The sequence below is a fragment of the Heterocephalus glaber genome, unplaced genomic scaffold (genome assembly GCF_053883595.1).
Source record: "Heterocephalus glaber isolate CG9 unplaced genomic scaffold, H.glaber_assembly_v1.0 deba00001606, whole genome shotgun sequence".
NCBI classification, from domain to species: domain Eukaryota; kingdom Metazoa; phylum Chordata; class Mammalia; order Rodentia; family Bathyergidae; genus Heterocephalus; species Heterocephalus glaber.
In genome coordinates, this window is record NW_028258377.1 from 21,111,755 (window position 1) to 21,124,999 (window position 13,245).

At 46.5% G+C, this 13,245-nt stretch overlaps 1 protein-coding gene across 9 annotated transcripts in view; it reads right to left on the reverse strand.

Annotated features, from left to right (window-relative positions):
• Wwc1 (WW and C2 domain containing 1) overlaps positions 1-13,245 on the reverse strand; it is a 170,273-nt gene that overhangs the window by 53,242 nt on the left and 103,786 nt on the right. For all 9 annotated transcript variants that reach the window (XM_004836413.4, XM_087194506.1, XM_087194505.1 and 6 more), the window contains 4 exons: positions 12,756-12,885; positions 11,043-11,189; positions 9,789-9,862; positions 5,772-6,014 (listed from right to left, as the gene is read on the reverse strand). In XM_004836413.4, the coding sequence (XP_004836470.2) occupies positions 5,772-6,014; positions 9,789-9,862; positions 11,043-11,189; positions 12,756-12,885 (594 nt within the window). The remainder of the gene's footprint in view (positions 1-5,771; positions 6,015-9,788; positions 9,863-11,042; positions 11,190-12,755; positions 12,886-13,245) is intronic.

A 13,245-nucleotide genomic window follows, 5' to 3' on the forward strand; every position in this document is an offset into this window, starting at 1 on the left:
CTGACAGAGAGACACATACCAAAGACACACACCCAACAATTCTCAGGAAGAATTCTACTGCGGTGTTTGGAAGAAATCTAGCCTCTACTTACAGGATAATTCTACGGTAACTACTTTATTAATTACCATGTATCAGGCACTGTGCGAGGAACCTTAAGACACTGCCTTCAGTTGCACAATGATGGCAAGAATGATTTTTACCATTTTATATTTAAGGAAATTGAGTCTTTAATTTATGTAAAGCTACAGAATTAGTGGCAGAATTCGGATTCTACCCAACAGTCCCTTCTTCTCTTTCTCTTTCTCCCTCCTTCACCCTTTCTCTTCTTCAACAGTTATTCCCTTTCTTCTCTGTCCCCCTTTCCCTTCCTCCCTCTCTCCTTTCTGTCTTCAATTACTATTTACTGAGTGATGCATCACACTGGCATAGGGGAGAAGGCACTGAACAAAACAGAGTGTGTTTCTGCTCTTGTGGAGAAGGGTGCAATGGGTACTCCATATATTCTACCAGGGAGAGTAGAACAGAAAATTAAGAAATATTCAGAGATCTAATTAGTACAGTCTGGGACAAGGTCTATGGGGGAAGTGTAGACTGACAGGAAAGAACATTAAGAAGGAACACCTAATTGGAATTTGAACGTCTTTGTGGCTCAGACCGCTGATGCTCACCCCTGTCTGTGCCCTCTTAAGTCCCTGGGCTCACAGCTGGACTATTTTCCCAGATTCCCTTGCTGCTGGGTAGGGTACATGACCATGCTGTAGCCAATGAGATGTGAGCAGAAGCCTCGTGTATCAGGCTGAAGTGGTTAGAGAAGTGGGCAAAACAGAGTTCCTCACTGACTCTTGCAGATTCAAGGTGGGAGGTAGCACAGATGGAAAGAGCCTATGTTTCTGAATACAAAAGACTGCTAGTTACTATGAATGTCCCGTTAAATACTGTATGAGCAAGAAATAAACTTCTATTGCATGAATCCCCAGAGATTGGGGTGCATAGCATGTGGATGTGGATGTCCTACTAGTAGAGAAATTTAAACTGACATAATAGATGGACAGGAGTTCTTTAGCAATAGGTACTTTCCCCCCATATCAGCTAAGCAGAGTTCTTTCACCACGCTGAATGATCTGGATACTAAATATCCCACTGCACATGTGTCCCATTGGCAGCCCCTCATCTTCTTCGGCCATCCTGCAGGGGAGGTGCCGACTGATGTGCTGTTCCCAAGACTGGGGAGAGGACAGCTAACCCAAGCTGCAGATTGGAAGAACGGCCTTATTTCCACAGAAAGCCAAACTGCACCGTCCTTCCATCAACATACCCAGGCCTCCAACACACAGCCTGCAACAAAGGCCAGAGGTGGCTCTGACACAACCAGAAATGGGAAGGGCCAGGCTGGGGCTTGTTACTGGCCAAGTGAGAAAACTACTGAAAGACAATCGCAGCAGCAGGCACAGTGCTCCATGGTGTGCTGCATGGCCAGCTCAACCCCTGATGCTATTCTTCTGGAGTCCTGCCTGGGACTGGCAGGAGTGTGCAGTAGATTGGCAGATGGAGCTCATCATGAACAATCCAGAACTCTTAATGGAATGAGCAAGGCTGTGGAATCTCATGTCCCTACCTAGGATCAAAACCTAGAAAGCGTGGGAGGTTTGGGATCAAGAAGCGAGGCATATATTTTCCACCAGAACAAGCCACAGAGCCATGTTCCAGAAGGAACAGCAGGTCACCATTGGAGCCTGGATAGGGTCCTGAGGAAACTGGGAGTCGGGCTGCCTTGGCATCCTGAGCACAGTAGGGGAAGCCACAAGCTGCATCACATACAGGTCCTGAGACCTCCTCCTGGCGGCACTGGGGTAGCATGTGGCCAGATGGCTTGTGTGTGTGATGCCCGGCACATAGTGGGAGGCCAGGAACACATGATGTGTGAAAGCGAGCAGAAGACCCAGAAGCCAGAAGTGGGAACCCCACAAGCTGTAGCTCAGCACCTGGAGTCCTGATTAACAATGTAAAAGCCTGGGCTGCATCTCAGCCCTGAAGAATTGGTCCCTGGGATAAGGCCAGGGAGCTGTTTACTAATCAGCATCCTGCATGGCTGCACCATGGCTCTCCTGAGCGGTGGAGAGCACCTGTAGGAAGGTAGAGGAAGCAGGAGGTAGCAAGAAGCATGTTGAGAAGCCTGTGATTCCAATGGATCCATGACTGTGCCCAGAGGTCCTCTGGTCACCCTTTCCTGAAAGCGTTTGTGCCTGTGCTCAAAGGCTCCATGAATGAGAGAGGCCACTGCAGGATGGTGAGGTTCATAATAATTCCATTGTGAGAGAGAAGGGAGAGAAGAGAGAAGAGGGAGAGAAACAGACACTAAAAGGTAGATACATAGAGAGAAGCAAACACCAAGATCATTATAGAAAGGAAACAGAACTCCAGAGGCAGAGAGATGAATACAGGTAGATAAATGGAGCCAGAAGTAAGCAAACAGCTGTAGATACATCAGCACTGTTGCCACCATTCCTCAGGGTACGCTCTTCGGACTCCTCTTAGGGCCCATGCAGCTCCATCTCTCATGCCCTCCGGTTTCCCTACTACTGTATTTCCCCAGGGGACTCTGCCCTCTAGAAATTCCATATGGCACCCTTGGCAGCTGTAGAGGAGTAGATTCTGGCTGTGTCAACTCACTGCTCAGTAGAGCCATCAGACCTTTGAAGTCTTCAGAGAGGCAGGAGCCTCCAGCTGGGCTCTGGAGCCAGCACGCCTGGGGCTTCTAGTCCCAGAGTTTCCACTCAGTAATGTCAGGCAAGCCTCACCTGTAAAATGTGATTACTCTCAGGGTTACTGGAATGCTTACGTGGTAAAAAATACTGTGCCCCACGTAATGGTAGCTTTTACATGCCAGGCATTTTAGGAGTCCCTAAGAGAATCCCCAGTCCAAGTTTCAGGAAATAAAATATTTTATAGCAGGGAAGAGCCTTCAGACTATGTAAGTATTTAATGGAATTATGCTATTTTTTTTCCCTGTGAAGCAACTGAAGCCCATATTAGTCAAAGAATGGCTCAAGGTCAGCAGGTGGGAAGGTATCTCTTTTGACTGGTCAAGGTGTAAGGCTGCCATGGGACTCTTTTCTCCAGCTGCTGGGTGTGAGAATGATGAACAGCTAAAAACTTCCCAGGGGCAGATGTAGGGCCAGGGAGCAAATGGGTGATTCGGAGGGCGACACGGAAGTGAGGACACGGACACAGAGGCCCAGCAGGACCTGCCCAGGCCACCTGCCAATTTACACTTCCACCCAACACTGAGAACATGAGGCCATGTAGATACGGGCCTTGTCCTCCAAGTACACTCCCAGGAAAATCAGGACAGAGAATCATGGTAGTAAAGGAAACTTCTAGAAGGTGCTTTTGAGGGATGCAGAACACCAATTATCTAAGCTCTCCTCCGTTCGCCCCCCTACATGATGACCGTTCAGGGCTCATCAGACATCACTACCAGTGGAGGATGGAGAGAAAGAAGGGGATACACTTTGGACATCCTTGTGAGCAGCTCCGATCGCATGCTTGGTGTAAAGAGATCCCCACCAGTGACCAGTCAAGGGCTGATCTGAAGCCATGAGGGCCCAGGCAGAGGCTGGTCAACCTGATCCACCTGGAAACATACCATGAGCAAATGGAGCTTACTCACGAGCTAGGATGCTGGCGCAGGCTGGGTGCCCCACCACCCAAGGTGTTCATGCTAGATGAATGGACAAGGAAAATGTGGTAGTATTCAAATACAGTCAAATAGTATTCTGCCATAAAAAAGAATGAAATCTCATCATTTGGGACAAGAGGGACAAGCCTGGAGGGCACAGAAAGACAAGTACCACATGTTCTCACTTATTAGCAGACGCTAAAAAAGCTGATCTCATGGAAGCTGAGTGGAATGGTGGTCAGTAGGGGCAGAGAAGTGCTGCAGGGGAGGGTGGAGAGAGGTGGAGAGAGGTCAGATAACAGGTCCGAAAATACAGTAGCAGAGGAAGAATCAGTTTTAAGAGTTCTATATCTCAGTAGAATAACTGTAGTCTACAACAACTTGTATATTTCAAAATAATAAGAGCCAGAGTTTCCGAATACCATAATGATAACTGTTTGAGATGATGGAAATGTCACTTTTCCTGACTTTCTTATTACACAATGTATATACACAGTTATCCTACTGTATGCCATAAATATGTATGAACATGAACACCATGTGTCAATTAAAGAAATCACTAGCTTCAATTCTAAGCTCTTTAAGGGCAAGACTGCTCAGTAAAGTTTGCTGCCAAAAAGTGAAAATAACCAAATAGATCTGTAGGTCAGCAAGCAAGGATTGTATCCTAAACCGCCAGGCACATGGAACATGTGCAATAAAACCTTTCTTAAAGAAATGAGTAAGTGACTGGTTGATGGACAGAATGAATGGAAGAAGGAATGTGAAAGTAAGGATTGTAGGACCTCCTGAAAATGGCGTTAATCTGTGCCATGTGGGTGGGGAGGTTGGTGATGACACTAGAGCAAATCCACACAAAGTCTAGTATAAGGTCTCACCAGAGAACGCACACTTGGGCTTTGAGGTTACATAAAACTCACAAGGAGGCTGAGTCACAGTATTTTCTAAAAATTGGATTAGTTGCCAATATTCAAAAATTAAAAATAAAAATATTTAACCTTTTGAAATTAGGTTTGAGGATACAACTCAGTGGTATGGTGCTTGTCTAGCATGTATGAAGCTGAGCTTGACCCCCAAAACAAACCAACCAACAAATCCCCCCCGAAATACAGGGCTCTCCATTAGCCCAAGGCCTGTACTCTCACTTGCCAGAGCGGGCTGAGAGCACCTACTGTAGAGAAGTGGGGTCTGACAAGGGTTTTGCCAGGTGGGCTTGCAGGATGTCTATGGCCTCCTTGGCTCTTATCAGGACACCAGTTTGCAACCCCAATCCACACTAGCGGTCTGCAAAGTGTACCCTATAGGACGTGGTACAATCAAATCAACAGGTCACAAGCAGCATGATGCATGAAAAGAAATACATTCATCCCTTTGCATCCTGGAAGACTGGTTTCTAATATCCCTCCTCCATACCCCCTGCCTACTTCCATGATAGTAAAATCCAAACATACTCAAATTCCTTATATAAATGGTGTAGCATTCCCATATAATGTACACACATCCTCCCATATGTTTATAATATACACACATCCATGCGTATACTTTAGAATTTAGATACAATGTAAATATTCTATAAATTGTTGTTAGATTGCATTGTGCACTTCTATTTTTAGTTGTATTATTTTTAAATTCTTTTTCCTCAAACATTTTCAATATGCAGTTGGCTGAATCCATGGGTGCGCAACCCAAGGATAAGGAGGAACAACTATCCAACAGAAGAGAGAAAACACCAGAGGACACGGAAAGCTTATGCACCCCTGGGCGAAGCTTGTGTACTTGAGGTCACGATACAGAACATGAGTCATTGTCTCAGAACTGGAAATCAACTGCCCTAAACGATAGAGAATTACAGGTTTCCATCAATAAGAAGACACGATCAGGGAAACCTGCACCTAGGAAGATGTTTCCGTGACACGAGGCTGTGTAAGGGCCCCGTCAGCAGGTGCCCAGGAAGGGAAGTCACCTTCCCCTGATGCGCTCCTGTAGACAGCTGTGAGACATCTACACGGAGTGTGCTGAAGTGCAGGTCAGGTCCCCAGGACCCAGAACAGCCCTGCCTGGCCCCTCTTGGTTCCCAACCAGTGGACCCACCTCTCTGTCAGCGCCTTGCTCTGTGTGTCCCGGGCTGCCTGAAGGTCTTTCTCCAGCCGCTTCCGGGCCATCTCCAGCTGCTCTACCTCCCCCTGCGTCCACTTTCGGGGACTGATGAAGCGCATCTCCTTCAGCAGCTCCTCCTTCTCGTTAATGAGGATCAGCCGGTCCCTCTCTGAGTCTAGCACCCCAGGCCAGGCCTCACTGTCCAGCTTGGCCAGCTGGATCTTCAGGTTGGCAATCCTGGGGGCAAGAAGGCAAGCGAGATTAATGTGAAGCATGGCACGGAGGGAAAGCGGAAAGACTGTTTCTAAGGCTCCCAGACATGAGGAGCCAGGACATCCTCAGAGCAAACTTACCACCCTCCTTAGGATCAACAAGTTGTTTCTTGGACACTATTTCGGGGGGGGGGGGCAGTACTGAGAATTGAACCCAGGGCCTCACACATGCTAGGCAAGTGCTCTACCCTTGAGCTATATCCCCAGAGTGTCATTTTACTTTGAGACCAGGTCTCACTAGTTTCCCAGGGTGGTCTCAAACTCATAATCTTCCTCCCTCGGCCTTTCCAAGTGCTAGGATTACAGCCACATACCACCATGACTGGCAAGGGGACATATTTTTATCTAACAAACATGTTCGGATGGCTACTGTGTGCCAACGATGAAGTCGGCTCTGCAGAGATGGGGTAGAGACATAAATAGGACATGCCCTAAGTCTGGTACAATAGAGACATGGCTGCAATACCAGTCAATAACCTCCTACCACCAGCTGTGTGCCCTTGGGTAAACTGCTCATCTCTCTGAAAGGAAGATGAAAGCTCCTTCCTCCTAAGGGTGTGGTTGATGAATTTATGACATAACCTATAAACTTTCAAAGCACAGTGTCTGGCACACAGTCAGCCCTCAAAAAATGTTTCTGTTGCTAACATTGTTATTATCTGGTTGGACCACTTATTAGTTATGTAACACTGGGCAAATTCCCTGGGCCTTGAAGATTAGAAAAATAATTACTCATCCTTCCGAATGGTTGTGAAAATCAGCCAGAGGGTACGTAGAATCACTACACATAGGAGTGCTGAATCAGTGACAGTTCAGATCACTAGGACTTCGGGCACTAACCTTGGGTCCTCAGCTCTGACAGTGGGGGCAACAGTAGGTAAGGGACCATGGATTTGGGGTTCAGAGGCCTGGAACTGGAGTCCTGGCTTTGCCTTTATGGCAAAAGGAACTATTTCTCTGAAAATCATTTTGGGGGCTAACAGTATAGCACAGTGGTACATCTTTGCACATGCAAGGTCTGGTGTTCAATCCCCAGCAACAACAATAAAAAATCATTTTGGTATCACAAGCAACTAGCACAGTGTCTGGTATACTGCAGGCACTTAATAAATGTTAAGGGGAGGAGTCAGAAATCCTGTACCCTAACTTCTGTAAGACTCAGTGACCTCATCTTTAAGGTGGGGATAAGGACAGTAACGACAAGGTGGACCAAAAAGAAACGTAGCATGAAGAGCACTTTATGCATTGCCAAGTGTGTAGAAAGTAAACACTATCACCACTGGACTAAGATTCCTAATATAACTAAGAGGATTGCTACAAATATCTAACAGCAATTCTGCCACGATCCTTTAAGACTTGGTCTCTGCAAAGCATTTTCAGCTCTCAGAAACTAGATTTCCTCTATCCCTAAAAGATGGGCTGGAAAGCAGTTGTTAACCTTGTGGGACAGATGCCCTAGGGCTCACCTAAGACTGCAGATCATAAACACAGACAGTACTTGTGGAGAGCCCAGACCTGTGAACCTGCAGCTCGATCTTACCTACAGCCAGTGAGGCCAAACTCTTATTTAGCAGAACACTAGAGACAAGACTCCTTGTGTTGTAAAGCAAAAGTTTCAAATAGAAAAACATCTGGGTTTCCTCCTTCCCCAGCCAATCTTCCCAGAAGAAATTCTTAATTATTTCACTTCATATCTATGTGGACAGCAATTTACAAAAATTGCTTTCAGACAACTTTTCAGCTGCTCCTCTCTAGCACTGTGAGGCTAGAGCAGTATGGTAGGGACTGGCAGGGGCTGAGCCATACGTACTGACAGCTACCCCTCTTCCCTCCTCTTTATTCTGCAGCCTCTTATTTCCTACTCAGCAGGCTATTCTGTCCTTTAGACCAAATCTAGCTTTGGGTGGAGGAGGAGGCAAGAAACTGGATAAAGTCAGATAAGCCAGGAAGCTCTGTAATGAAAAGTTTCATGTCTCCACTCCCGAGAGAACATTTCAGTCCTTCAGTATCTCCAGGACCGATCATGTACAACAGGCAGTACAGCAAACTGGAAAGTATCCCAGGTTTACAGTGGTCCCCTCTAGAGGAAATGAGAAGTAGCCGTCCAAATGTACAAGTTCTGCTATTTTGCTGAACCCCTAGGGGGAGCTGAAATAGTGCATAGGACATCTGTTTATTTCTACCTATTATCCAATCCCTCCTTTTTTTGTTGTTAACAGTACCCCAATGTGTTTTTGGGGAACCACTCCTCCCAAGTTTCCGGCCACGTGGTTCCCACAATCTCTCTCCCAGCATGAGCATATGAGCCATGCCTGGACCTTCAAAGACTTCTAAATTCCTTACCTCCACCCTCTGCTGGCCTTGCGACACTGATTGATTCATCCCCAAAAACTAGCGTCAGGTTCACAACTTGTTAAAACTATTGGGAAAGGAAGTCCCCTTTCTACTGGGATTGCTAGCCTGGTAGTACATAAGCGTACAGTTGCTGGGGGTCATTACACTGCTTGAGAATAAAGCTAACACAGAGGCAAGCATGGTGGAGAAAAGAAGAGACTGAATCTAGGTAACATTATTTGAGTCCCTGGATTTAGCTGAGCCTGAAGCTAGACACCCTAGGATTTTGGAGTTCAGTAAGCCAATAAATCCCCTCATTTGCCTCTTCCTCTGGGTTCTATCGGATTTCTGTCATTGCTGCAAAGAGCCTGGGGCTGAAGGAAAGTTGGCAAAGTGGCAGGTTGGGCAGTGCCTTATTCTACTTAGCCTAGGTAAAAAAGTTCACACATCAAACAACTCAGTCTAGGGAGGAATGGAGACAATGCACCTAGATTCATTTACCCATCATACCCAACTGGCTCTTTCCCAATAAGGCTGGCCCAGCATAAGCATACACAAGATCCTAAACTTGGAGCTATGATGTCCAGAGTTCAAATTCTGACTCTACCATCCAGAAAAATGTTTTAAAATCCTGGATATAACTTTTCTCTTCTCTAACATGCAGATAATAAACAGCAGCTATGCTATAAAGTTACTTTTTTAAATTAAATAAGATAGGGGGCCGGGGATTTAGCTCAGTGGTGCCGTCACCTGCCTCGCAAGCACAAGGGTCCGAGTTTGATCCCTGGTACCAAAAAAAAAAAAAAAATTAAATTAAATAGGTGTACAAATGTTTTAGTATAATAAACAATCTGTTTATGTCTATCAGCAGATGCTCTGAAAGTGCCAGCATTATTATTTTAATTCGTGGCAGAGAAACCCAACTGCTTAGTGGTCTACAAAACCACAGAGCAGCTCAGTTCCTGCAGTCTACAATGTAGGAGAGCACAGCTTGCTCGCAGTTATGTAGGAAATAGTGAAGTGAGAGGTGTCCGTGGACTTTTTAGACTGTTGCCGAAACTAACCGAACAAACCTGCTCCTCCTTCAAATCAAATGCTCCTCAATGATCAAAAAACTCATTATAGAAAGCAAGACAGGGAAGGAGAAAAATAACTAGGCTTTGATATTAAACAGATTTGGGTTCAAAGCATAGTTCCAGTCTATGTAGTGCAGTGTCCTAGGAAAGTCATTTCTTTTCTGAATTCTAGAGAGGACTGAAATATAAAGGTTTTAATACCTACCTTCACAATCTTTGTGAGGATTAAAGAAAATGAGGAGGGCAAAAAGCCAAGCCCAGAGCACATACCCTACCAAGCAGATATGGTTGTTCGAATCCCCTGTCCCCTGGCCACAGCCTCTAATTACCTTCTCTTTGCTTCTTCGTATCGAAGGCGCAATCTGACCTTCTCTGCCAACTGATTGTTGCTGCTGGTGCTGAACTAAAGGACAAGAACAAAGTCAGGAATTATGTAGCTATTGTGGCTGGGGCTAAGTTAGGTTTCAAGAGCTCACAAGAGACTTGACGGCTTGCATGGGCAGAGTCAAGAATAGCCCACAATTACCGGGCTGGCTGTATGGATCTCAGGGAAGCTGGTTAAGCAAAAATACTTTCCTTCCTTCAGGCCAAGGGTACAATCTCAAACTCAGACATCTATCACTTTGACAAGAGAAGCCAAAGGCTCAGAATATCACTTTGCTACCCCAGATGGCTCAGCACCAAGGCAGGCCATGGAAGCACAGACAGCAGGTGAGAAGGAAAGGACAGCCAATACACAAGAAAGCCATCCTGGGGGTGCTAGGCAGGGATCAAAAGAAAACTCAGACAGGCCGCAGTCAGGAGTGGAAAGCTAGGTGAGCGTAGGAAGGTCCTAGAATTTAGCGAGAGCCACGCAGTTCTTTTATAGATACTTTGGCTTACAGGTGGCTTGTAGCTAGACACACGGATGGTATGAGGAAGGAGGGGACAGCTGCTGCCCACACTAGTTTGTCCAGAGCTGCAAGAAGCTACAAGGCTCACTGGATCACACGGACATACCTTCTCTTCACACGTGGGAAGGCAGCTATAGAAATTAGATAGGAAAGCATTTAGCTATAGGGGCTGGGAGGCAGATTCCTCAATGGCACACATTCTATTAAGACAAAAGTACTCCGGAAGTTATGGATCACAGTGGGCTGGTCCTCTGATGTTTCTGTGACCTACCTCCGGACGGCACTTTCACTACCCACAGCCAGGACCAGACAGAGCTCTGGTACTGGGTGGTATGCAGCTGTCTGAAAGCTGTGTGAATTGTTTTGGGACTAACAGGAGAAAAATACCCTTTGCTTTCCAGCTGGTAGAAGAAAAATAGAATGATTGTGCATGAAAAAATGACAGATACTGTGTCCTGTAAAACCGCTTTCTGTACAGTGTAAGGGACACAAGCACTTGGCCAGGCAACACTCGGGGGTGTGTAGTCTCCGGTGCTGGCTCTTCCATATACCTCCACGTCCTATTTCCTGTGGCCAGGAGGGCAGAGTTGGGAACCGGGACCCCCCAAGAGACACAGGCCAGCTCCTCAGGTGAGCAAGGAGAAGGCACCACTGTCCTGTAGGAGGCCCTGCAGCGCATCGCGTACTCACGCTTCCTGAGATGTCTGTCTGGGAGCTCACGTCCAGGTACTGCTTGGGCAGCGAGAAGCTTGAGCTCTCCAGAGAGCCGCTGCTGGACCACAGGTCAGAGTGAGACCCTCTGTCAGTGCGGAAGCCATCCTTCAGCAAGGCAAGGCTCTGGAGTGAGGGGAGGGGACAGGGTGCGGGATAGTGAAGCGCCTTCCCGGGGGAGCTCTGGGGCTGGCCTATTTGTGCGCTTTCCTCTCCACTTCCCTAGCTCTGGAATTCATCCCCCCGAAACACGCTACTGGTGCTGTGACAGAGGGCCAGCAGTGAGTGGGCACTTTCTGTCTGCTGAGCCCCTTACCTGGGAGAAACTGACTCTGGAACCCCTGCCCTGCCACCGCCTAGCTGTGCGATCTGAACTGGCTGATGAATCTCTGTGTGCCTCAACTTCCTCTCCTGTAAAATGGGAATGATCACAAGTCCTATCTTATTGGACCGTTACACTGCCTGAGACTGAGAGTGGAAAGCGATAGTACAGCCAGTGCTCAATAACTGGCAGCTCCATCACAATTATATTGGATCCTGGCAGTAGACTTTTGGGGAATGATCTGTGACAGATGATCTTCATTTTATCACTGAGAAGACTGGGGTCTGACTGTGTCCCTTTAATCACTAACACTATCAGAAATGCTCCTTCTTGCCTATGAACATTTTGAATGTTTTCTCTGGGATGCAATCCTGAGCAGGATCGTCAAAATTATTTTGTTTGTCAAAGAGCATCCAGTTTCCTTCACCGAATTACCGACAGCAGCTCTGAGTCTTGGACTCCTAATCTGCCCATGGGAACTAGGAGGAAATATCTCAGAGGTCAGAGTGGCTCCTACATGGGGAGGTGGTGTGTCCAAGGGAAAAGTGAATGGGCTTGAATCATGCCTCATCTACTTACTCGGAGTCCTAGAATGGAGATAAATTAGAGATTATGTAGCCAGCACAGGCCAAGTGCTTGGCACAACTACCTAGCAAAGTAAAGAATAGCTATTCTCATTTGTGCAGTGCCTACCGCAAAGAATACAAGAGAAATGGACATAGATACATTTTGATGGTCACATTAACAATGCTGAAACCATCTTTTTCCATTTGGTGGACTGCAAAATAAACCAGGAGACTAGAGCTAGAGGTCCTCAGGGTATGCCAGATGGTAACACAGATGGCTTTCATTCCAGCTTCACCACTGACACTAGCTGTGTGGCCTTAAGCAAGTCACTCAGAGCTTCTGAGCTTCCTCTCCTCTATAAAATGGGACCAAATCCCAAGTATCGGCTGAGGAGCCCTTATCTAGAATGTGTGAGACCACAAGTGTTTCACATTTTGAAATGTTTGAATATATATAAGAAGGTATCTTGGGGAACGGACCAAAGGCCAAACATAACATGTATTTATATTTTACATACAGCTTATCCACATAGTCAAAAGGGAACTTTACATGATATTTTTGGTGCAACTGTTTTGATTGTGACCCACCATTTGAGGTCAGGTGTGGGGTTTTCCACTTGCAACATCATATTGGTGATCACAAGTTTCAGACTTTAGAGCATTTCAGAAGTAGGATTTTTGCATTAGGGAAGCTCAGCCTGTAGTGAGGGCTCTACGGTCAGTACAGCTGTGGAAACAGCTTCCATGAGTATCCGGGAGAAACTGATGGGGGCGGGGGGACCCACATCTCAGGAACGTGCGCACCTTAATAAGATCTTGTTTTTCTTTTTCTCCACAGGTGATGGCCTTCTTGATGGCTTTTGTTTCTCTCAAGACAGCTTGAGCTTCATCCAGTTTGTAGCTGCCCTGGGCATCCGACATTTTCTTATCAATTCTAGGAGACAATCAATTGGGAAGGTCACACCTAGGAGGGACAAGATTTCCCCAGGGAAAAAGCACAGGCCAGAGCTTCAGTCCTTCAAGAAGTCTCCTCTCTCTATTTTATACCCCTCCCCTTGTGGGATCAGGTGGAGAAGGTCCTTATTACATTGCAAATGTTCCATAGTATGTGGCTGCGTCAGAAACACTGCTTCTAAGGTCACATGTCCTCTAAGTATAACTCTTACAGGAAGCCTTCCCGGATTGCCTCCTTGCATCCTCCAGCTGGGGTAAGTGGTTCTCACAATACATCACACATAGCTGTGACACTGTACTCATTCCCTGGTGTGATGACTTATGGTTTACACAGTGGCAG